This window comes from Schistocerca cancellata, unplaced genomic scaffold (genome assembly GCF_023864275.1).
Source record: "Schistocerca cancellata isolate TAMUIC-IGC-003103 unplaced genomic scaffold, iqSchCanc2.1 HiC_scaffold_1150, whole genome shotgun sequence".
Taxonomy (NCBI): Eukaryota; Metazoa; Arthropoda; class Insecta; order Orthoptera; family Acrididae; genus Schistocerca; species Schistocerca cancellata.
The window spans coordinates 2,033,560-2,060,500 of NW_026047149.1; the positions used below are offsets into that span (position 1 = coordinate 2,033,560).

Genomic DNA, 26,941 nt, shown 5'->3' on the forward strand with positions numbered 1-26,941 from the left:
GTTTTATTACCTGTAGTTGCACGACTTGCGTCACCGCCTCAGCTGTGCCGTTGTGGCCGATGAGTGTGGAGACTCGTGTGCGTCGTTGCGAAATTGCTTTCGTGTGCTGAAACTCGGGCCTCGGTGTTCTGTCTCCAATACAACTAGGATTACTTTGCTCGTTGCAATCTTTTACGTCAAGTAGAGACAACAGTACCAGATAGAGAGGATTTCCTTCACATTTTGTATGCGTGTCATGTTGTGGTCTGATTGTGTTTAGTTAAATGTAGACTGACTGTATGGTTCCAGATGATGGTCGCATAATGTGTTGTGAATACTGCTACTACGATCTCGTTGTTATTAAACACAACAGGTACGGTAGAGTAGAATGTTTGCTGAATACGGAGAAGTACATTGAGTCTGATATCAGGAGCGAAAATTCTGGTGATAGAAGTGATACAGCGTCAATATCGGTATGTTGCAAATTAGAATAGTCTGATGTAGCACCTTGTAGACTGGTGTGAAATACTTTTCAGCGATCAGATATTATAGAGCAGTTGTGATTGTTCACAGTGAACTGTTGACTTTTGCCAAGTATAGCCTGGAAGTATTACTCGAGACATTTTTCTTGAGAGAAGGATTTTCTGTTGTTACCTGAATTATTTTGCTGTTATCTGGAGTTGTCTGGCTTTTGCTACAACGTTCCTTATGTGTGTGCTGTACGTTACTTGAGGAGGACTGAGATTAGTGAGTCACAATGGGTTTGAGTTTTTTGCATCTTTATTTAAAAACTTATGAATGCTACTCTCGTACGAACTCTTTCAGTTCATGTTTTTTTTGCACAGAGTTGGCTGGACTGGCTGCCTCATGACAGCATCTCCACCAGCCGCCTCTCGTTGTACTGCCTGGCGATGTCCAGCGCTGTCTGCCCACGATCAGCAGTTTTGGCCCCCCTGTCGGCACCCGCGGCGAGCAGCGCAGCCGCCACTTCTGCGTGGTCATTGGCTGCCGCAACATGCAGCGGCGTCCACCCATCGTCATCCCTGGCGTCCACCGCCGCCCCCGCCCCCACCAGCAGCCTCGCCGCCTCGACGTCTCCCCCGCACGCTGCCCAGTGCAGGGCGGTCCACCCCCACTGCCCGCCCCTCGCCTCCAGGTCGGCCCCTGCGGCGATCAGCGCCCTCAGCTGCCCCACTGCCCCCCCCTCAGCCGCCTGGAGCAGCCTCCTGGCCCTCTCCTCTGCAGAGAGGCTCCTGCACAAAACACACAAACTGCCACTCTCTGCTACAAACACACAGCACACAGAACGAGGAAAACAGCCACACGAGGAAACAACTGTTGCGAATACAAATCTGTCCTGAAACAAACCTACCGTATTCCCCCTCCCACAGTACAAAACAGTGCGCAATTGTGTGTATGTATTAAACTACAGCAAATCTGTTCTACCCCCCTCATAAGAAAATCTTCATTCATCGTCCATTACAAATAGCATTATACAACCTCTGAAAGAATTTCATTACCACATTTTGTCACACTCATTCCTGCAAGTTGAAAGGTGGCTACACTGAGCCACAGCGCCAGAGATTGCGCCAAAGAGTTTTATTCCGCCGCCTCCACTGGCAGTTCTTGTCGAGATGTGGCAGTAGTCAGTGCTTGCTCAGATGTCGTAGTAAAGAGTTCTTGTCGAGAGGTCGTGGTGGAGTGTGCTTGTTGAGATGTGGTAGTAGCGAGTCGGTGTTGAGATGTTTTAGTAGGGAGTGCTTGTTCCATGTTTTATGCAGTTGTTTGATGGGCTAGACAGCAGATGTTGTTCTAATGGAGATATTGTAATGATTAGAGTGCTTTTCGTCAATGTACACTCCTGGAAATGGAAAAAAGAACACATTGACACTGGTGTGTCAGACCCACCATACTCGCTCCAGATACTGCGAGAGGGCTGTACAAGCAATGATCACACGCACGGCACAGCGGACACACCAGGAACCACGGTGTTGGCCGTCGAATGGCGCTAGCTGCGCAGCATTTGTGCACCGCCGCCGTCAGTGTCAGCCAGTTTGCCGTGGCATACGGAGCTCCATCGCAGTCTTTAACACTGGTAGCATGCCGCGACAGCGTGGACGTGAACCGTATGTGCAGTTGACGGACTTTGAGCGAGGGCGTATAGTGGGCATGCGGGAGGCCGGGTGGACGTACCGCCGAATTGCTCAACACGTGGGGCGTGAGGTCTCCACAGTACATCGATGTTGTCGCCAGTGGTCGGCGGAAGGTGCACGTGCCCGTCGACCTGGGACCGGACCGCAGCGACGCACGGATGCACGCCAAGACCGTAGGATCCTACGCAGTGCCGTAGGGGACCGCACCGCCACTTCCCTGCAAATTAGGGACACTGGTGCTCCTGGGGTATCGGCGAGGACCATTCGCAACCGTCTCCATGAAGCTGGGCTACGGTCCCGCACACCGTTAGGCCGTCTTCCGCTCACGCCCCAACATCGTGCAGCCCGCCTCCAGTGGTGTCGCGACAGGCGTGAATGGAGGGACGAATGGAGACGTGTCGTCTTCAGCGATGAGAGTCGCTTCTGCCTTGGTGCCAATGATGGTCGTATGCGTGTTTGGCGCCGTGCAGGTGAGCGCCACAATCAGGACTGCATACGACCGAGGCACACAGGGCCAACACCCGGCATCATGGTGTGGGGAGCGATCTCCTACACTGGCCGTACACCACTGGTGATCGTCGAGGGGACACTGAATAGTGCACGGTACGTCCAAACCGTCATCGAACCCATCGTTCTACCATTCCTAGACCGGCAAGGGAACTTGCTATTCCAACAGGACAATGCACGTCCGCATGAATCCCGTGCCACCCAACGTGCTCTAGAAGGTGTAAGTCAACTACCCTGGCCAGCAAGATCTCCGGATCTGTCCCCCATTGAGCATGTTTGGGACTGGATGAAGCGTCGTCTCACGCGGTCTGCACGTCCAGCACGAACGCTGGTCCAACTGAGGCGCCAGGTGGAAATGGCATGGCAAGCCGTTCCACAGGACTACATCCAGCATCTCTACGATCGTCTCCATGGGAGAATAGCAGCCTGCATTGCTGCGAAAGGTGGATATACACTGTACTAGTGCCGACATTGTGCATGCTCTGTTGCCTGTGTCTATGTGCCTGTGGTTCTGTCAGTGTGATCATGTGATGTATCTGACCCCAGGAATGTGTCAATAAAGTTTCCCCTTCCTGGGACAATGAATTCACGGTGTTCTTATTTCAATTTCCACGAGTGTATATGAAGGTAACAAAACTCGCTTTTTTTCTCATTATTTCAATGTCTTGAATAATGCGTCATTACAGGTTCAGTCAACAAATCATCTGGCTTTTCTTGTATTAGAGTGTAATTCTGGTTTTCTTGCGTAATTATAGTATTTCTATTTTCTTTAATTACTTCAGTATGAATGACATTTAAAATTTCTTGTCTTATTGAAGAAGAACTGTGCCAGATGTGTACGTTGAATCACACTTCCACACACAGAACAGCTACACTTGTGCTTTGTTGGCTTCGTAGATTTTATAGTTGCTGGGGACTTAATTAATTGTGTTAACGGAAATTTTCTTTCATTCTTTGTTGTTGTTCTATGCAGTCTTTGCCTGTACAAAATGTTCACTACATGAGCCCACAAGAGAAAACTGCTCTGTGTGATTATCGGTTTACATGCAAACTGACACTTCGATAATGCAAATACCAGAAAACGTGTTATTGTACAATACACAGCCATTACGCTTGCATATTCAAATTTATTGTAATAAATGAAACCTCAGAAAGCAGCATCCTCCTTTAAATGGCACGACAAAAGTTTTCTCACTTCGCTACTATCTGGGAATGCAATCCAGCAAGTAAAGACGAAATATCTCAAGTATGGTTTCAGTCACAAGTAACAAAGAGTGTCCAAGTTGAAACTTGAAATGATCTGCCATAAAGTTTTGTTTCCCGGAGATTCGAACGCAGCACTTAATCGGATGGTTAACTAAGCAGAATGAAACGCCAGAAACCGTCATTTTTAACCAGCAATGAGATGACAAACTGAAACCAGGAGACGAAAGTGTTTTGTGTTATGGGCATTCGAAACCAACACCTATCGACACGGACCTCTAGTCACGTGTAGACGTTATATAATGACTTACTTCATTAGCAGCGAAATGTGCGCATTTCTGTATTGTAAATAAAATTATGAAAATTTTCTGCTGACTAGCAATCGAACCCTGGACACACAGTTGTTGACTACATACAAAGATACCTCGACTGTGCTATTCTCTTTCACCAGTAGCTAGGAGTGGCATGTTTGAAAGTGACACGAAAGGGACGAAAAGCTGCCCGTCTGACTTGGGACTCGAAACCAGTACCACCATTATTGTTAACAAAGCCCAGAGAATCGGTAAAATCAGAATAATTTCTCACATGTATTTTGCTGAGCTCATGTTGCAACTTAAAGTGACATGCCAGGATTCGAACCCAGGGATGTGTCTCTTGTGAACGTCTTTATGACTTTGCAGACAAGTAGAGACAATGAAGCAGTGGAAATGCATCATGTGAAAGTGATCAAACGTGACGAAAAGGGAGATCTGAGTTCGAATTCCAGTCCATCGTCAATATTTTCCACGTCTCAGGCTCGAATACAGTAAGAGTCAAGTGCGCTGCGGCCTTGTACAGCAATTGGCTCATTGATTTAAAAAAAATATCGCTTAAGAAAGGTGACTGGCGACAGAGTTTCGACCCGGCGTGACTTCCGCCTCTGTCAGGGCCCAACCTGTAGCGACTCTCTTCCAGGCTACCAGAGGTGGGAGAGATGCTGCTTATGCTTGTTAAAAATTATTGCCGGATGTGAGAAAGGAACCCAGACCTTCAGCATATGTAGCAAGAATCATTTCAACTTTTTCCTAACTAGCAACTACTACCACGAATTAAAATTCATGCGAGTTGCGGTATTCGAATCCAGTACACGCAGACTAGAAACTCGCGCCCTTAACCCCTTTATTTCATTTAATTTTTTAACTATTCCGAGGTCTGGCCACGACGCCTCCCCCATACCTGTCACCGAGTCGCTGCGCTATTTTCGCGCATAATTTTTTTATTTTTTTATTTCTAATTTTTTTTATTTTTAGCACTTCATCTGAAAGACTGTGTTTGCACACAAACTAACTCAGCTGAGAGCGACGCCTTCCAAGCTGTGTTCACGATGGTTTGCTTTCCGATTTATTTCTCAACATCTTGTAACTCGGCCAATGCCTCAGTTCCCGAGGCTCGTTTGGAAAGTTGGTCTTCTGCCATCACTGAGCACTGCACGCGCTGGAAGCTCCGTGCTGCGATTCCTGATACAGCGGGTGACGATGAATGTAACGCAGAACAGCAGAAATCAGTGCAGTCGCTTCTGGACAAAAGGAGTTTCGACATACGGAACGAAGTGAAATAAAGTGTCCTAAAAAGTACCACGTGTTCTGTCGTGAGGACCAGATTTTCCTCCGAGATTCCTTCAACACAAAATAGAGTGCTTCTGAGCTATGTATTTCAAATTAGATTTCTGTTTCCTTAAAAATAAATAAGGCAGTAAAAAACACCGTTTAAGACAAAAGAGCTTAAGGACGATTTATTATGATGTTCTTGCGTTCACGCCTTTTTCTGTTCACTTTGCACACTGCACCACGTAACTGTATGCACTGAAGCATGCTGCCGAGTTCCTCTCCCGCAGTTCCCCGCCTCAGCGACGCACGCGCCGCCCCGCGGCCCGCTCGTGGCCGGCGTGCGTGCGGCGACCCACCCAGCGCCCGCCCGCCTCGCTCCCCTCTGCTGGCAGGTGGTGCGTTGTCTGTCCTCTTAGCCGGTTTACAGCATTCCTTCATTCACACGGCACGTCGCTACGATTCAAAACAATTGGAAGGCAACGTACTGGCAACAGAGTTCGTGTTATTGTGGCCAACAATTGTCCGATAACTCACCAGATGTCCTTCACTTGAGCGCGTACGAACCTCGCCTGCTGTCAGGTCGTAGTTCTCTCACGTGCTGCCGACCACCCAGGTGGACTGCCTCAGGTTTCGCTTCGGTTGCTACTTTCCTGTTTACTGCCCTCTACCTACTTTTCACACTCGTTGGTAGGTGAGGGGTGCCGATGTTTGTCCAAATGGCCCTCCAGCCGTAGTGCGGCTACTTTTGTACAGTCACGTTTCCGCTTTTGCTTCTCATTAATTCCACGTACATGTTCCTGACTTTTACCGTATTCGACGGCCAACTCTGGTTTCAGTATAACTGAGTTGGAATCAAAATTGTTCAAAATGATAAAAGCCATTGGCGACGTGCCGTACATCTGTGGGTGGATTCCAGACAGTGGGAGTAATTTCGTCGGGTAAGTGCGGCGTGAGAGCCGTCTGTGTGTCTTCTTCCGCATGTCGTGTGTGGAACACACGAATATAGTTTCTGACTTTCTCCCAAAGTCGGTGAGGTTTAATCCCCCCCGTTTCCGCCTGAGATGGTAAACGTGTCAAACTTTATCTTAAAAATATTACCACGAGTTAGAAAATGACTCGTAGCTGACAGAAATCTTGCTGCTGTTTCACGTGGTATGGGTAAAACTTGTGCTGTAGAGATGCAGCTTATTCACAAGGAGTGATTCGCTTTTTTAGAACAACGAATTGACGCATGGTGCAGGGAATGGCAATTTAATCTCAATGTAGACAAGTGTAATGTGCTGTGAATACATAGAAAGAAAGATCCCATATTATTTACCTACAATATAGCAGGTCAGCAACTGGAAGCAGATAATTCCATAAATTATCTGGGAGTAGGCATTAGGAGTGATTTAAAATGGAATGACCATATGAAATTAATCGCCGGTAAAGCAGATGCCAGAATGAGATTCATTGGAAGAATCCTAAGGAAATGCAGTCCGAAAACAGAGGAAGTAGGTTACAGTACACTTGTTCGCCCACTGCTTGAATACTGCTCAGCAGTGTGGGATCCGTACCAGATAGGGTTGATAGAGGATATAGAGAACATCCAACGGAGAGCAGCGCGCTTCGTTACAGGATCATTTAGTAATCGCGAAAGCGTTACGGAGATGACAGATAAACTCCAGTGGAAGACTCTGCAGGAGAGACGCTCAGTAGCTCGGTACGGGCTTTTGTTGGAGTTTCGAGAACATAACCTTCACCGAGGGAGTGAAGCTGTATATTGCTCCCTCCTACATATATCTCGTGAAGAGACCGTGAGGATAAAATCGGAGAGATTAGAGCCCACACAGAGGCATACCGACAATCCTTCTTTCCACGAACAATACGAGACTGCAATAGAAGGGAGAACCGGTAGAGGTACTCAAGGTACCCTCTGCCACACACCGTCGTATGGCTTGCGGAGTATGGATGTAGATGTAGATGTAGACACTATTTACATTATAACTTAATAACTTTATTTTTAATACTATTCACTTAAAGCGCTCTCCGTTACAGATACGTTCCTTGGCATCACCAAAGACAGTGTAACACCGATTACAAAAGACTTTTCATAAGGTGCGAATAACACAATGATTCCAATCAGAAAAACACACAGTACAAGGAAATCTCATCAATGACCAAAGAAAAAGCATTAAGAAATGTGTTAAGAAAATGAAACAGTCTAATGAATACTATGCAAGTTCGATAACGTTAGATAATTTGGGAGACTACATTCCTAATGCTATTTCTTACATTTAGCTGTAGAGTTCAGTAAACCTAGAAAAGAAAACAATTAGGTATACGCTGTAGTAACGCGAACGTATTGCTACTTACCATGTTAACCTTACAAGAAAAATATTCTAGAGTAAAACAATGTTCCCATAGCACAAACGCCCATAAATAGTCGTGAGTAGGCGAGATATTGTGCCCTTCCTGCACAAAAGGAGGCTTTGACAATGCGCAGCCCACAGTCACAATGAAGTTGTGTCACAGGACTACCACGAAAGTATGTGTGGAAAAGTAGCAGTGGGTGCACACATATAACGAACTCAAGTTAACAAGTTATTCAGTGCCCCAATTGTTTCTGCATTTAAAAAAAAACTAGAAATTATCTCTGGAGAAGACGAAACAACAACTACGTTTTCAAATCCATAAGTTTTTTCACTTTTAGACCTACAGTGCACTGAATCAATTTAGGAAAAAAACTTATGTGGAGACGTTTTCTAAGAACTTCTTAACTGGTTGCGGGTCTGCCTGAGGATAACTTTGTTACAGAAGAAATAAAAAATTCTTTCCAGCGAGATTTCAGCCTGCATCTAACACAGTCAGCCCTTTGAAGGGTTAATGCTTCACCCCCGAGCTATCGGAGAACCATCACATGTAGCTCGCTCCTTGACCCCATGGGGGTCAAGTTGGATAATTTTCGGTGCAAAAGGTTAAAGTGGCTGTAGTTTCAGCTTGGAACGAGCTTTCTGCACTCGGAAACATAAATCTTCTAATCTATACCATCCCTTATTTAACGAGCATTCAGAATGTTCAATGGTAACGACAGGAAAATATCAAGTAAATGCGTCAGGACGATTCTCTGCCACTCCAGGAACTAAGTCTGAGGTCACAGTGTTGAAATGAGATCAGTCGGAAATTTGAGGGAAGTAAAAGTAGGATGACTGCAGGAAGAATTAGAAGAAATCGAAAAGGAAAGGAACATAGGAAGGACGCATTCAGCACATGCAAAAGACGGAACAACCTTCAGTGAAATTAAATGCAAGGATGACCACACAAAGAGTGTTTTAAATGCGCAAGAGAGAGCAGATGGAAGAACATAGTACGTTAAAGACCTCTTTGAGTGGGAGGAACTAACAGATAACGTGACAGAAGAAGAGATGGAAGCCGAATTGGAAAACGTGTGGGACTGGCCATTACACTCATAATTTCACAAAGCTCTGGAAAACTTGCACACAAACAAGGTGGAACGGTTAGTTAACATTCCCTTGGAACTTACATGATCATTTGGGAAGGTGAAAATCAAACGACAATTCAGTTTTGTCTGTAGGATCCATGAGACAGGAGTCGTAACAACAGACTGCCAGAAACACACCATCCAAACACTACAGGGTCGATATTGCGACAGCTTTCGCCCAGTGAGCTAAACAGCTCATTAATCCAAATTACTAACAAGAATAATTATAACACGCAGAAGAATCGAAGATAAAACTGAGGATCTGTTCGAGGACGCTAAATTTGGAGTAAAGGATCGAGAGAGGCCTATCAGACCTTTGACCTGATAGTGGAAGGAATGTGTAAGAAAAATGGAGATCTTTATTGGATTTGTAGATCTTTAAATGACGTCTGACAATGTGAAATAGTGAAAGTGTACGAAACTTTAAAAAAATAGGTATAAGACATAGGGAACAGCAGATAACACAGGATATGTACAGTAATCAGGAAGGATTGGTGCTTTGATTAAAGATGGTGAAAGACAGCGATGCTGGTAGTCTCCACAAATATTCAGTCTGAACACTAAAGCATCGTTGGTGGAACTGAAGAAACTTCCAGGAATTTAATTAAAACTGAGGGTAAAAAGCATTTCGTTGATAAAATTTCCTGGCGATATTTCTATCACTGAAAGTGAGAAAGAATCACTGCAGTTGGTGAATGTAATAAATAGTCGAATGATCACTGAATTAGGATTAATGAACAGAAGAAAGAGGAAAATATTGGTGAGTGGCGGAAATAAAATTGATGGCAAAGTTTACATCAGAATTAAGGACCACGAAGCTGACAAATTGCAGGGATTCTGCTATGTGCGAAGCGTATTTACACTTAGGGACAAGGCGAGGTAGTTATAAAAAGTTATCTAGCACACGAAAACAGGACATTCCTCGCAAAACAAGGCTACTGGTACAAAAGATAGTCCTTAACTGGGGAAGAAACCTCTGAATGTATGTTTGTAACAAAGTACTGTATGAAAATGAATCGTGGATTACGGGAGAAAACGAGAAGGAAATCGAAGCATCCTAAATGCGGTGCTATTGGAGGATGTTGAAATTAGGTGAACTCATACCAGAAAACACTGAAACGTCCCTCCAGAATAGGTGAGGGTAACAATATGTGGAAAACCGTGACATGTACAAGGGTCAGCGTAACAGGTTACATGTGAAGCCATCAGAGGTCAACTGCCATGGTGCTAGAGGTAGCTGTAGAGGGTAAAACCTGTAGGGCAGGACAGAGATAGGAGCGCACAGCACAAGTAATTGTGGACTCTGGGCGGTCACAGCACTCTAAACTTGTTGGTCAGACAGACAGAAACATGGTCAACAGCAGGCAGAGTTTCTGTTTCGCATGTGTGTTGTTACTGGGACTGGCTGTTACTCCATACTGCGGCGGGTCGACCAAAGTCGTCCACACCCTGACGAGCTGACGCTCTGCCCACATTTGCTTCTCTTTGCTGCTTGACGAGCATATTTGTTGTTATTAGCGGAAATTTTATGGCAAATAATTGTTTTTCTTTTTGTCCTGTCTCAGTGCTGCCAACCACCGCAAATGGTCTCACAAACATGTGTTTATCTGACCCCTACTAGACCACTCCAATATGCCAAGAGTGCTGGACGTTTACCTCTTTTGACAGAGAGAGTCACACATTCAGTGCAGTCACAGTGGCTCCCTGCCACCAGATTTTCTGTGTACGACGTTGGCGTATGTGCCTGAATTATCGCTGACATTCGTTGCATGAGAATAAATCACTGAACTGTTAACAATAACTCACTATTTTCCCTACCAACCTATTCTTAATGACTCTCTCTCTCTCACGATACAACCTCCTATCATGTCGATACAGCCCCATTATTCATTTGACTGTATTGTTCTGATTTTAGTGCCACGTTCGCTTTGCTGACCGTCATTAACTCTAGACTCTGCATTTACACTTTGCTTTTCGGTATTTAAATCTTATCTACCACAGAATGGTCGTGTGTGTGTGTGTGTGTGTGTGTGTGTATGGTGAGAACTCACCGCAAGTGAGAGACAGTGGCGTCATCAGGTGCAGGAGTCGTGGGCGGTGCAGCAGCAGCAGCAGCAGCAGTCTGGCGGGTTGTGCCGGCAGTGGTGGCGGCGGCGGCGGCTGTGGTGGTGGTGGTGGTGGCGGTGGCGGTGGTGGTGGCGGCGGTGGCGGTGGTGGTGGCGGCGGTGGTGGTGGTGGTGGTGGTGGCGGAGGTGGTGGCGGCGGCGGCGGCGGTGGCGGTGGTGGTGGTGGCGGAGGTGGTGGCGGAGGTGGTGGCGGGCCTCAGCTGTGCAGCGGCTGGTGGGCTGCACACAGAGAGAGAGAGAGAGAGGCACAGTGTGAGCAGGCGTGTCCTCGTGGGGTCCTGGGGACGGCCCACTGCAGCGCACACACACACTCATACACGCCGACAACAGGAGTAGCGGTCCAGTAAATACAAATGAATTACCAGTGCCGTAATCACATTCATTTGCACCACCTGAGTTCCCCACAGCAGTTGCTCACCGTACCACACAACAGGAAGTTCAAAATCAAACATGAAGAAAATGTACATACAGTGCCTGACACCTACACGAAACTTAATTAAAGAGCCACTGTGCGGGCCAGCTCTGGTACTATCGTTCTCAAAGGTATCCGAATGATCTGAACTGGATTGTGCCTCTTTGTACGTGACCCACATAACTTGACTACCTCGCATTTCATGTGCACCCTTTTAGATATTGTCGTTTTACTATATATAATAAACGTCCTAGGACTGGTTGGTTACCAATCCCTGAAGTGTGGTATCTGAGACCAGTACAGACCAAAGTATGTGCTTCAGGTAGAGGCATTTGTACGTCTGCCTGTCTTTGTAGCTGTTGTAATGGTAACAGACAGTCAAATGTTAAGGACAAGTGGCCCTTCCAAACTTTGAAAAATATCGTGATTACCACTTTGAGCTACTTCTAAATTTCCTTATTGTTACAACCACTTTTGAAATATTTATGACTTGTAGGACAGCAGCTCCAGAAAAAATTTCAAGACATTTGGCTTACCATGTGCAGTCATTACTGAACAGTCCTCTGTGGGACTTGCGCAGCTGGCTCTGTCCACACCGCTCCCTGTGTGAGAGACCCCCGGCTCTGTGTGGCGGGATTACACTCTCTGTTCTGTGATATTTGTATGACTGCTTCAGCGCCTCAGCGTCTCTGGCCATCAACAAGGTTAAGGAGGAAGGTGGTGGTGTGTAAGACAGACCTGGATGTATTGGAAGGTTCCAGCTGCATTATATCATTCCCAGATAGAGAATCCGATGAACTGTACGAGGTACACACGAGCAGACGTAGGGTCAGTTAGTTATGGTGGTGAACAAACTGAAAAGAACTGTTAGGAGCAATCAGTGTGCAGATAAATGGGATACTGAAGAGCTGACGAAAGGAATGGGTTCTTCAACTTCTGTGACACTGTAGATGACGCGATAATGAATGTCTCAGCTGGAATTTCAGGTGAACAGCAGCTGGTGTCTCTGACAACGCGAAACACGAAAATTGAACAGAGAAATGTTGGAGCAAGGAAGGCAACGCTGAAGAAATCTGAGCAAACGAAAAAATACATAAAATGGTTGATGAAAGACAGAAGTACTAAAATAGTCAGGGAAAGCCAGGAATAAAGTATTACAGGTCGCTAAAGAATGTAATTCTAAGTTCGAGGGACGATGAAGTAGAATGACTGCAATAAGTTTCAGGTAAATAAACAAAAAGTGATCGTAGGATGCACGCAATCAGCACATAGAAAAGCCTAAAGATCCTTCTGTGAAATTAAATGCAGGGATGACAACACCAACACCAACCCTTCCAGATGTCAGGCTCTCAGATCGGTGCCAAAAGCCGTTATGTCGATGGAGTATGAACCGAAACAGGGCACGTGTAAACGGTAGTTAAAAGTATCACGAGAGCTGCTGAGCACGGGAAGAGCGTATCGGTGAGTAGCTGCATCCTAGATCTCGCGTGGATGAGAGGGTATAACGTTCAAATACCACTGGTGACAACCGTGTTGGCGCGAAGCTGTTACATGGGACAACATTTTCCTGACGTGTACAAAGACTTTCTGGAGTTTGTAGCAATGTTCCTTTGACAGTCTGCTTTTTCTGCTTCGTTAGTGGAACATCATGTACTTATCATTGATCTTGTTATGTTGTGTATTATTGATTATTGTTATTGCTGTTATTTCCACGTGTGCGATGCAACTGCTTCTTTATTTTTCTGTTCTGGTTGTATATTCTGTGAAACTACTAAAGCACTCTACAGCTTTACTGCTTTCAGTGAAATGAACCGAAAGCGGACCACCAGGAGAACATTGCTGTGAACTCCAAACAGCCATTTTACATGTCATGAGCACGTCCAGTATTAGAATCAGAATATAAGAGAGCTTTGGAAGGCTTAAGATCCAATAACGCAGAACATATCATAATTTCTAAAATCATTGTGAGAAATGGCAACAAAACGACTATTCACGTTGGTGCGTAGAATGTATGTGTCTTAGGACTTCGGAAAAATACCATGAACCCAATACAAAGACTGTTAGAGCTGACAAGTGCGAGAATTACCGCACAATCAGCTCAGCAGCTCATGCATCCAAGTTCCTGACAAGAATAGTGTACAGAAGAATGGAAAAGAAAATTGAGGATGTGCTAGATGACAATTAGTTTGGCTTTAGAAAAGGCAGAGGCACTAGAGAGGCAATTTTGACATTGTGGTTGACAATGGAAGCAAGACTAAAGAAAAATCAAGACACGTTCATAGGATTTAATGACTTGGACAAAGTGTTAGACAATGTAAAGTGGTGCAAAGTGTTCGAAATTCTGAGAAAAATAGGGCTAAGCTATAGCTAGAGATGTGTGGTATACAATATGTACAAGAGCCAAGAAGGAATAATAAGAGTGAACGACCAAGAACAAAGTGCTTGGATTAAAAAGTGTGTAAGGTGGGGATGTAGTCTTCCACCCTACTGTTCAATCTGTACAAAGAAGAAGGAATGAAATAAAGGAAAGGATCAGGAGTGGAATTAAAATTCAAGATGTAAGGATATCAAGGATATGATATGCTGCTGACATTCCTATCCTGAGTGAAACTGAATTAGCATCAGGATTGATGGTCATGAAGCAGATGAAGTTAAAGAATTCTGCTACCTGGGCAGCAAAATAACCAAAGACGGATGGACGAAGGAGGACATCAAAAGCACACTAGCCCTGACCAAGAGAATTCTACTGATATAAAACATAGGCATTAATTTGCGAAAGAAATTTCTAAGAATGTACATATGGAGTACAGGACTGTATGGTACTGAAACATGGACTGTGGGAAAACTGGAATAGAGACTCTAAGCATTTGAGCTGTGGTGCTACTGGCGGATGTTGAAAATTATGTGGACTGACGGGGTAAGGAATGAAGTCATTCTGCGTAGAATCGGAGAGGAAAGGAATATATGGAAAACACTGACAACGTGAAGGAGCAGAACGATAGCACATCTGCTAAGAAATCGGCGAATGACTTCCATGGTAGCAGAGGGAGTTACAGAGGCCAAGGGCTGCAGAGAAAGACAGAGACTGGGATACATACAGCGAATAATTGAGGACATAGGTTGCAAGTGCTACTCTGTCGTGAAGAGGTTGTTGGCACAAGAGAGGAATTAGGGATGGACCGCATCAAACCAGTTAGAAGACTGATGACCCAAAAAAAAGCGCGTCGTCCCATATAGCACTTTCACACATAATACGGTACAAATGTAGGGTCGTTTGGTTGTGAACCCATGATCTTTGATACAGGAATCTTAGGCTCTATCAACTTCCACATGAAAGCAACATACGTTACATACTCACTGTTAGGCTTGTGAAGTGCTCTGTAGTCCTGGTGTTACTTTTAATTAACGTTTATTATCGACCTGCAACTTTTGGTACTGATCTGTCTGACATCTGCAGGTTTGGGTGTAAGAGGTTAGAAAAGAATTCCGCTGCTAAGTGCCGGGGGGGGGGGGGGGGGAAGAAAGAGAGAGAGGGGGGGGGAGGGGGCGGGAGAGAAAGGGATGGCTGACAAAAGTACACTGAGAACCTCCATGAGGAGAGGGACTATTGGATGACATGATGGAAGGGAAACTGAAAGTCGAGCTGGAAAACATAGCGGATTGGCCATGAGACACAGAGTTTAATAAAGCTCTGGACGATTTGTGCAAAACAAAGCGAATGGTTACATAACATTCACTTGCAGTTTATATGATGCTTGCAGAAGGCTGCAATGAAACAACTATTCAACTTCATCTGTAGAATCTATGGGACTATAGACATAGCAACAAATTTACAGAAAAATATCATCTACACACTCCACATGCGAGTAAGGACCACTAAATACGAACGATTTCGCACAATGAGCTAAATAGCTTATGAATCCTAATTGCTGACACGATTAATATGTACAAGAAAGTAAGTTTGGATTTAACAAAGGTAAAAGCACCAGAGAGATAGATCTAATCTTACACTTCAAAAGAGAAGCAAAGTTTAAAGAAAATCACGCAGCCTTCATTGCATTAGGCCACCTTTAAAAAGATTGACAATGTAAAGTAATGCGACATGTGTGAAATCTCAAAAAATACGAGTGAGATATAGAGTACAAGCAGATTATATAAATTACCATATGCACAATAATCAACACGGAACAGCAAAAACTGAATGAAGGAATACTGTCATTAAAAAGGTGCAAAACAGGGACTGAATTAGTATCGCCAAGGGTTCAGTTTGAACATCAAGCAATCGTTCGCGGAATTGAATAAACTTCCAAGAATTTAATTAAAATTGAGGGTGAAGGTATTTCATTGATAAAATTCACTGGTGTTATTACCATGTTCACTGAAAGCGAGAAAGAAGTACCCAAGTGGTTGAATGCAATAAACAGTTGGATGAGCACAGAATTATGATTTAAACTAAAGAAAGACGGAAATATTGGTGAGTAACAGAAATAACATCAGTGTCAAACTTAATGTCAAAATTAGGGACCACAAAGTAAATTAATTTAAGTGATTCTGCTACCTGGGAAGCCAATTTACACTGAGGGACAGAGCGAGATTGTTATATGAAGTAATTTAACCAAGGAAAACAGATCATTCCAGGCAAAACAAGGCTACTGCTGCCAAAGATAGGCCTCAATTTTGTGATAGAATATCTGAAAATGTACATTTGGAGCACAGTATTGTATGAAAATGAATAATGGATTATGGGAGATACAGGAAGAGAAGTGACTTGGAGCATTCAAATTGGGATGCAATAAAAGGATGTTGAGAATTAGGTGAATTGATAAGAAAGGAACTGTGCAAAGTGGGGTATATCTGAAGACATCAGGGAATAACTGCCATGGTACTGGTGGAAGCAGCAGAGAGTAAAAACTGTAGACAAAGACAAAGATTGTACTACATCCAACAAATAACTGGAGACTTTGGATGCAAATGCTGCTCTGTGGTGAAGAGTTCGACCCGGCACCCCCTCTTCCCAGAAATAAATGATGGGATCTCAGCCCTCTAAGTGTGTTGACAGACAGAAATGTGATCTACACTTGGCAAAGTTTCTGCTTTGCATGTCTGTTGTTACTTTGACTACCTGTTACATCAAAATAGAGTGGTACAAACATGTTGGTCCAAACCCTGAGGAGCTTAGGCATAAGAGACCACCACTGCCGACTATTGATTTTGTTTTGATTCTTGAACAGAGTAATTCTTGTTACTTGGACAAGTTTAATCCAGGGGTCTAGGATCCTTTCTCCTCTTTTGTTTGTACCAACGACCCTAAATTGTTTCATAAATAAATCTGTCTTTACTCGTCCCCTGCTACTGCATTCCAATACACCATGATTTTTAGATGTTTATCTCTCTTTAAATATAGTGTTACGCATCATGTGCTCTCATAATCCCTCTCTGTGTCTGGGTTTTCTATGTGTGAAGTCGCCTTACATGCCAGAGTTATTTTTGGATTGGTTTACTGGTTCTGATGGGAATATATCACTGAAATGTTCACAACAGATCACTTTTTTCCCTACCAACCCATTTTTAATTGACCTTTCTTGCATAATACAACTTCCTCATTCTGTGGATACTGCCCCATTATTCATCTGACCATATGTTATGATTTTCTTTCCATTTCATTTTCCTGACCCTGTGACATTACAGCCTTTATCACTGCGATTTTTAACATGTAAAAGTTTTTTTTCTGTATTCGCGTCAGTATGTGCGAACTTTTAACATATACCAATGAATGTTGTAACCAGATATCTTTGCCGCGCTCCTGAAAAGCGCACAATATCACGATAGCTATAAACTGTCATACGCTGCTATAGATCAGTAAAAAAAAACACTGGAGCACCGATGCTTACTTGAACAGGTTTTCTGATCATCTTCCATACAAGACCTGACAGCGAACCATTATTCTGTCATATAATGTTCCTGTAGAGCAATTCAAAATCTTCCATGTACTGCCTGGATTTGGAGAGAACAAAGAATTATGTTGGGGAGGTTACTGGCATATGGCTTGCATGAAGAAAGAAAGTGACAGAGAACGAAGCTGTAGTACTGAGGTGTGACCAGCGATTACTCTCATATTCTCCTTTACTACACGAAGAAAATTCCGCAGATCAACACCAGCTGTCGAAAACTGTAAATATGTTGCCACCCTCCTCAAACCGTTGTGCAGTACACTTCCTTGCTCCAGGTGTCGGCCAGAAGTGACGTACTTGGTCGTCATCTTCATGCAGCGTGACACTATTCAGAGGTGTCTCATTGTCATCAGCCACAGAGGCACTGAACAACTTTAAACGCTGCTTTATGCGGACAGCCTTACAGCGACCCTAAGGGCTGCCGGCTACAAACTACACACATCTCTGTGTTTGAGGCCGGGTTGGGCAATACAGCTTTGTGTGCACAGCAGAATGCGTCATGCTGCGCTCACACGGTGAATGTATCCTAGAAACTTGATGCCAAAACCTAAAGAACCACTTTTCCTACACATGTAGTTCGACAGATAAATGTCTACAAATTGGTTGTCTGATGATTTTTGCTAGAAAACATAACTATTAATGATGTGGACTCAGCTTAGGGATTCAGCTAACCTGCTACAAGAGGACAATGATAGCATCACGAGCTACCGGGAAATGATGATCTATGATTGTGTATCTTACAGCAGTGACACATCTAAGGAAACTCAGTGACAAAAATTGTAGTCATGGAAATACAGACACACACACACACACACACACACACACACACACACACACACACACACACATCCATAACTGAGGGACACGAATGAGTGGGTTGTCTGGCACTTACCTGCGTTTTGGTGGTGGGTCGTACAGCAACCGGCTCACTTCGATCAAGTCTTCCGGCTGCTTCCGCATCGCATCTGCCCACCCCTGAGTGGCCATCACCTCGAAGGGACAGGTCTTAATAAATTCGATGGCAGCTCGCCTGAGGTCACTGCAGGAGTGGCGGACTGCGAGGACGGCTGCTGCTGCCGCAGTCTCCACAGTCAGCTGAGCGGCCACCTGCCGCTCGCACTCTGCCTTCAGCCGCGACACCCCGTATTTATCCGCTGCGGCCAGCAGCTGGGGGGCCGCGCCGGGCCGCTGGGGGGCCCGCAGGGTGTACAGGTAGGAGACCAGCTGCCTGAGCACTGGGCCCCCCACGTCCGGGATGCTCACCGCGCCGCTGCTGGCCTCGAGGGTGTCGTGGGCGAACATGGCGGCGAACACAGGGCTCCTGTCCGCCAGGACGGCCCTGTGCGCCAACAGCCGCGTGTCGCCCGCCTCGAGTATCACCACGGCGTCGTCCCCAGCGTCCAGCAGGTCCCCCAGGTCCACGGCCGCCGTCTCCGTGATGTCCTTAACCACTTCCATTGCGGACGATTCTGAAACACTGCATCACCGAGCAGCCCTTTCAGCTTACAGGTGACTACTGATACTTCTCGAGTGACGGTTCATAAAAAGTGGTCCATCACCAGCCAGTGGCAGTATCGTCACATCTTTGCTGTGTTAGACTGATGCCATTGGTGAATACCTGCATATCTTTAATAATACGTTTTTAAATAGTTACGGTTTTCTTTCAGCACATTTTATTTGCGCTACAAGCTCCAGAAGGAGGGGGGGGGGAGACTTCATTTCCATAATTTTTTCTACAGGCCTATTTTACTTGAACTGGTAATCGTTCGAGGTGGACATCTACCAAAATACTAAGAAGGTTGTAAAGAACTATAGCAGTACTTTATTCAACTAGATATTCTCTTCACTTCTTTCCTTCAAGGAAACATTATTTTATGGCTGGAATCTATATTATTCGTCATTTAACCAATAATTGTGCATGTAGCCTTGCAGGAGTTGTTTCACACAGGTCTACTGCAACGTGGAGGGTGCTTCTGGGAAACATTGCCTGTGGGAAGCAGGCCTACTCAGCCTGCAACTCACTCTCAACACTTCTCAAATAGTCCAACAGGACAACATCCGACGACCACACGCAGCACGATAGGTCAGAGCCAGCCGCAGAGAATATACTTTCCCTTCAACTAACACATATACTATCATTTTGTAGCAAGTCACTGAACCTCCGCATTGCAGATGCTACTGATAATAGTAGATAACCACTCGATGATACAGTTTGTGGACAACGAGGTCTAATTTTCGCTGAAGAATTTCTCAGTTCGTCCTTACACTGACTGTGTAGACTGTGTGCATTAGATGCCGAGACTGGACCTTTGAATAAAATGGGAAATCACTATCTGCTTATTGGATTCACGTTGTTTCATTAGCAACAGTCGCTGAAGAATCAATTTTAAAACAGCAATTCAGAATAGTTCTGTAGAAGTGGAGAATCGACATGAGCCAGGTACCGACAATGTTCCTCCTCATCTTCTCGGTGTGGGAGCAATGAATGTGAAAGGTTGGCTCTATACTCTTATGTGTTGTACAAGTGAACGAGGGAAACTGTCCACAAATCTTAAAACAGACATTTGAATTTCCATCCATAGATAGAAGAATGACTTAAAAAGAGAGAAAGTACTGAACATTTAGGGTAGTTGTCCAGCGGAAATATTAACTTTATTTCCTCAAAAAGGTCAGGCCACATTTTAAGAAACTCAGTCTGGATTTATAAAAAAGTGCGGGGCTGGTGGTGGTTACATGGACCACACACACACACACACACACACACACACACACACACACACAAACACCTGAAAACAAAAACAAAAATTTTTCACTTTATACATTTTTGTAGTAGTATTTATGTAGAAATAGCTCTAAATGCATTAACAAAGTTATTGATAGTATTAATAAAGCTACATCCACATCATTTTTACAAGAATGCCTACGATCACCATTGAATAAGACACAGAACCTGAAAATCAAATCTTCAAATACAGATGTACTTCATGTATACGAAATTTGAAAAGGTTTATTTTGTTAGTTATTCATAATGCCATCTTTACTTCTTTACTGGTATTAGTTTTGAACTTTATTTAACAGTGTAATTCGGACTGTCATTTTTAGCTTCACTTCACACCTGATCAGTTTGAAGCAAATTGTAAGGATGGTGTTAAGAAACTGAAATCTAATGTAGTACCCACTATATTTAGCCATCGTCCTCAAATTAAGGGACGAAAGCCACCAAAGGACAGGGGTGTGCAAAGGGAACCTGAGTGCACTTACTCTACACAGACAGAGCCAGGTACTGTTTAAATATATATATGTAACTAAAGACAGACTTATCTATCTTATTCACTACTAACTTTTTATGACACTTAAATTTCTCGCGTTTTCGTTCGACAAAACATTTTTTTGTAATTATTATTAATACTATTTCTTTTCAGGTAATGAGCAAATTTGCGTACTTCCTCAAGAAGTTTTGCCGGATGTTCACAGTTATGACGTCGGATTACCTCCTGAGAGTGACACCGAAACGGAACTGGAAAGTTTGAAAAGGAAAGTCCACTTGTTGCAGAAGCAACTACACAGTGCGAATGGTAAAATTGGTACAATGGCGGCATCTGCGAAACCTTTTTTAAACGACGATCAGACCTCGGCACTGCAGAAAAAAAACTGTGCGAGGGACAAAGTGCTCACCAGAAATTATTAAGAAGGCTTTGAAAATTCGATTAGCTTGTGGAAGCGTTGAATACAATCCGGTAAGAGAACTGGGACAACCATTACCAAGCGAACGAACTCTACAAAGGAAACCTGAGTCTCTGGCAATCAGTCCAGGTATTTTGGAGGATTTCGTATCCGCTCTTAAAGTGAAGGTAGACACCACGAATCCTTTTGAAAGACATGTTGCAATAATGATGGATGAGATGAGTCTCACGCCAGGCCTAAATTACGACATTTCATCGAAATTCGTAATTGGCTATCCAATACTTCCAGCAGCTAATGATTGGTATTTATGCTTGGTGGTCTAAATACGCGATGGAAACAAATAATTGGTTACCATTTCACCGGGAAATGAATTGCAGGTAAAGAACTAAAGTCTTTCCTGTGGCAATTAATTGTGAAGTGTGAAGCGATTGGTCTGATGGTAGAAGTTATTGTATCATATATGGGTGGACACAATCAGGCAGTGTGGCGTGAATGTGGTATTGTTGCTGGCCGTCATAATGAAACAAAGAATTTATGCCAACATCCATTTTCTCCACAGCGGAATCTGTACTTCGTGCCTGACGTAGATCATATCTTGAAGAATGTGAGGAATCACCTAACTAATTCCGACCACATTATCCTACCACGGCAAGTAATTGCAGACAATAATTTGGCGGGACCGGTAGTCTCGATTGAGCCTATCAAGAAACTGTACGAGTTTGACAAGGAAAAGAAATTAAATATTGCTAGGGATTTAAAAGATAATGTCATAAGGCCAGGGCATTATGATAAAATTAAGGTTGGTCCTGCTTACGCACTTTTAAATCACAGCGTTGCAGCAGCGTTACATGATGCAATAGAGGAACATGTACTTGAAGATTCTGCCACGTCAACAGCGTTTTTCATAGCCACAATTTTTCGTTGGTTTAAATTAATGACCACAAGGAACAGGAAAACTGCCATGAGTAGAACCGTTCAGGACATACACAATGATGGTGTACAGTTCCTTAAGAGTGTCATCTTGCTGTTTGAAAATTTGAAAATTGGAAACAGGGGTATCTGGAAACCTGTACAATCTGGAGTTATTCTAGCAACATGCACAGCTATTAATGTCCAGGATTGTCTTCTGAACGAAAAAGGTTTCCAGTGTGTTCTGTTGTGCAGGCTGTCACAGGATGCTCTGGACAACCTTTTCAGTATGGTTCGAGCCAGTAATCCTGTTCCAGATTGTCTCAGTTTCAAGATGATACTGCGGCTTATTGCTGTGTCACAGTATTTTCGTCCCAGTCGCCATGGAAGTTATCAGACAGAAGATGGTGAATTTCTTGTCGACTACTTGGAACACAGACGGACGTACGACGAGGCAGAAGGCACAGACGATGCAGGCTTGCTTGCAAGTGCGAATTCAGACGTAAGCGATGTTGAAGAAATGCCATCAGAGGAAGCACAGTCTCTACATTATTTAGCAGGCAGGACAACAAAGCAAGTGCAGAAAAAGTATTTGCTTCGCGAAGCGTGCCGAGAATCACTTTCAGCAAAGAAGAAATCTTAATGTGAAGCAGTACGAAGACTCACTGAACTAAAAAAATTATACAGCTCAAGACAGCTTGGAATGCATTTCCCAAGAAATATTTCGCATTATTGAGATGACAGATAAAGTCTTTCGTGTGAATGAAAAACTGTTCCTGGAAGCTAAGTTGTCCCTCCAAGCACTGGAGGCAGTTGCACAGAAGTCATTCGAGGAACTCATTCAGAATATTCCTTCTTCTCATAGTGTCGTGGACAGAGTTGTAGATGAATTTTTGAAGACTTGAATTTACATTCTTCTGAGGAAATAGAACTGCCAGATACAGAAGGAAGCCAGAGAAAAGTGCGGTAGTAGAAGTATTGGTATGAGAAATGCAGCAAAGGTATTTTAAGAAGAAGAAATTTATTGTCTTTCACATGTTTTAGCTAAATTGATGCACCGGTAATTTGTAATTTTGTGTTTTTTTTTATTTTTAATTACAAATGACTACCATCATTTGTAACAAACAAGCATTAAAAAAGGAAATATGCAAATCGAAGTATGCATTTGTAATTTAATATGTACTGTAAGTCATGTGTGTACCTCAAAGACGTTGACTGGACTCTATCGTTTAAGCATGTAATACTTTCCACAAAGGTCAGCGTGAGAAAAAAATTACTGCTAGCTATATTTATAAGCGTCTACATCTCACCAGGGAACCTCCCCATCGCACCCCCCTCAGATTTAGTTATAATTTGGCACAGTGGATAGGCCTTGAAAAACTGAACACAGATCAATCGAGAAAACAGGAAGAAGTTGTGTGGAACTATGAAAAAAATAAGCAAAATATACAAACTGAGTAGTCCATGGGCAAGGTTGGCAACAGCAAGGAGAGTGTTAGCCCAGGAGCGCCGTGGTCCTGTGGTTAGCGTGAGCAGCAGCGGAGCGAGAGGTTCTTAGTTCAAGTCTTCCCTCGAGTGAAAAGTTTACTTTCTTTATTTTCGCAAAGTCATGATCTGTCCGTTCGTTCATTGACGTCTCTGTTCACTGTAATAAGTTTAGTGTCTGTGTTTTGCGACCGTACCGCAAAACCGTGCGATTAGTAGACGAAAGGACGTGCCTCTCCAATGGGAACCGAAAACATTTGATCGCAAGGTCATAGGTCAACCGATTCCTCCACAGGAAAACACGTCTGATATATTCTATACGACACTGGTGACGGCTTGTGCGTCACATGACAGGAATATGTTGTCGACCCACCTAACTTGCACACTTGGCGAATGGGTAAAAAGATTCTTCTACCTTGCCCGATTTAGGTTTTCATGTGGATGTGATAATCACCTCCAAAAAAGTGATGAAAACATAAGAGTTTGTCACATAAACTGCAACAAATGAATGCGACACTTTCACAGTTGCACAGTTTTCCCTGTGCTCTGTCAAAACATATGATTTTAACGTTTTCAAATTTTCCCGTGTGTAGACCGTCAAATCCCGCATATGTCCAAGCAAATCTGAACATGTCCTGGAATTTTGGAGAGCGAAGTTGATTATGTGTGAGTGCCTGAACTCTGATAATTGTCTGAAAATAAAAAATTAAAGTTTGCACTCGAGGGAGTACTTGAACCAAGGACCTCTCGTTCCGCATCTGCTCACGCTAACCACGGGACCACTGCGCGCCTGAGCTCACGATATCCTTGATGTTGCCTATCTTGCCAATGGACTACTCAGTTTGTATATTTTGCTTATTTTTTTCATAGTTCCACACAACTTCTTCCTGTTTTCTCGATTGATCTGTGTTCAGTTTTTCAAGGCCTATCCACTGTGCCAACTTATAACTAAATCTGAGGGGGTGCGATGGGGAGGTTCCCTTGTCAGTGAAAGAGTAGCAAATTTTCACTAATTTTCCCAGTAGACGCCGAGTTATCAAGGATGTAACGATTAATAACGATAGTTATTTGTTCACTTAACGCACTGTCGTATTCAGGCGAATTATACAGTTCCGTCCACAGGGCTGCCCTTGCGCAGTAGGCCTAAAATGGCGGCGGCCGGCAGGTTGGCCGTACTCTCCCGTGTAGAGGGCTCCAGCGTGGCGCTGGCTGGCGCGAATGCCGGGCATTTGCCACGCCGGACATTTGCCACACTTGCCCCTTGGCCAGGTAGCGATCCCTCAGGTAAGGGACGCCCTTCCTCGCACTTCTTCTGTCCGCTTTCAAACCGCCGTCTCCACATCTTACTCGATACAACCAGGCCGTAAGGGACCTTCTTCTTCGACATCTTGGCCAAATACAGAGCTTCTTTTACGAAATCGGAATATTTATAACTTTTGGGAAACGAAAGCAATACCGAGGATACTGTCAGTATGTAATTAGTTCTGCCAAGAATAAATATAGATCCCTCTGCCTGTACGGTAGCTTCCTTTCACGCTTACTGATCGCGATAGAAACAGTCCATCGGCAGGGGAGCAACAAGAAAGGAACGATGTAAAGAGAATGCGAATTTATGCTAATCATTTCTTTTTGATCACTGCATTTGTGCCTACTTTAATTACTACAACTACATGCCCAAAAGACAATAAGTAAAGAAGAAATGGGTATGTGAATGTTTGAAAAGGAGAACGAAATACTCCATATTAATTTACTCTCTAAAATGCGATATCCCTTGCGGCGAAACATTAGTTAATAATATGTAGCGGGATAATATTCAAAACATGACTGAAAGTACGTTCATAAACAGGGATAAGAACATCTATGATTGACATGTCACGTAAAGTGACAATTTTAAAATGTCACAAACAAGGAAATGAAGTAGTACAGAATGTTATCCTTGTACTGTATGTTGTTGTTCTACATTGTTTAGCTCTGGTATTTACAGGGTCACAGAGAAAGCATCCTATAATTTAGGTTAAGTAGTGTCTAAGCTTAGGGACGTATGACCTTAGCAGTTAAGTCCCATAAGATTTCACACATGTTTGAAGAAAGCATGCTAGGTTTTAGATGGAAAAGCCGTAATTGTAATGATCTCGACTACAACAGAAACAAGAAGCACAACTTAAGGAAAAATAATGTAATGTGTGTTCCAGCTCACAGGCGAAATTGAAGCAGGTAGTTCCTGTGACTTAGTACGGACAGAGGTTATATTCGAGAACCGGAATAAATTAGTAACTGGCTCCTTTTACCGACCGCCGGTCTCAGATGAAACAGTTGCTGAACAGTTCAAAGAAAACTTGAGTCTCATCACGAATAGGTACGCTACTCATATCATACAATTATAGTTGGCAGTGACTTCAATCTACCTTCCGTATGTTGACAAAAATACATTTCCAGACCACATTGTAGATATAAAACAATTTCCGTAACTGTTCTAAATGATTTTCTAAAATTATTTTGAACAATTAGTTCACGAGGCCATTCAAATTGTAAATGGTTACCAAAACACACTTGAACTCTTAGCCACAAATAATCCTGAGCATCACGACGGATACAGGAATTAGTGAACACACAGTCGTAGCGAGGCTCAATTCTGTAGCAAAGAAATTCACCAAAACTAAACGCGAAATATATCTATTTATAAAAGCAGCTGAACATTCGGTTGACTTCTTAGAAACAGTCTCCAATCCTTCGAAACTATGTAAGTGAAGACCATATATGCCTGAAGTTGAAAGAAATAGTATCAACAGCACTCGAGAGATTCATACCAAATAAATTAATAAGAGACGAAATTGATCCCACGTGGTACACAAAACACGACAGAATGCTCCTCCAGGAGCACCGAAAAAGGCAAGTGTAATTTACACGAACGGAAAATCTACAAGATTGGCGAAGTTTTACTGAGGCTCGAAATTCGGTGTCCATTTCAATGCGAGATGCATTTAATAGTTTGCACAACGAAACTCTCTCTCTAGAAATGTGGCGGAAAATCCAAAGAGATTCTGGTTCTATGTTAAGTAAACCAGCGGAAAGGGTCAGTAAGCGATGGGGAGGAGGAGGAGGAGGGGGGGACAAGAGACCAAAACCTTCGGAGCAGGTAAAATCGTGGCAAATGTCCGCCGTGGCAAACGTCCACACACCGGCAGGCACACCGCCGCGCGGGATTAGCCGAGCGGTCTGAGACGCTGCAGTCGTGGACTGTGCGGCTGGTCCCGCCGGATGTTCGAAGTCCCCCTTCGGGCGTGGGTGTGTGTGTGTTTGTCCTTAGGATAATTTAGGTGAAGTAGAGTGTAAGCTTATGGACTGACGACCTTAGCCGTTAAGTCCCGTAAGATTTGACACACATTTGGACATTTCTGCAGACGCGCGACCGGCTGGCAGGCGGCAGCAGCGCCGCTACTCACCCAGCAGGCGGAGCGGAGCAGA

The 26,941-nt window shown here is 43.9% G+C and overlaps 1 protein-coding gene across 1 annotated transcript; it reads right to left on the reverse strand.

Annotated features, from left to right (window-relative positions):
* Positions 1-844: 844 nt before the first annotated feature.
* LOC126159953 (protein roadkill-like) lies at positions 845-26,941 on the reverse strand. The gene is made up of 4 exons (XM_049916759.1): positions 26,920-26,941; positions 18,291-18,875; positions 1,084-1,232; positions 845-984 (listed from the first exon to the last, which is right to left on the reverse strand). The coding sequence occupies exons 2-4, from the start codon at positions 18,854-18,856 to the stop codon at positions 845-847; spliced, it is 855 nt and encodes a 284-aa protein (XP_049772716.1). The 5' UTR covers positions 18,857-18,875; positions 26,920-26,941.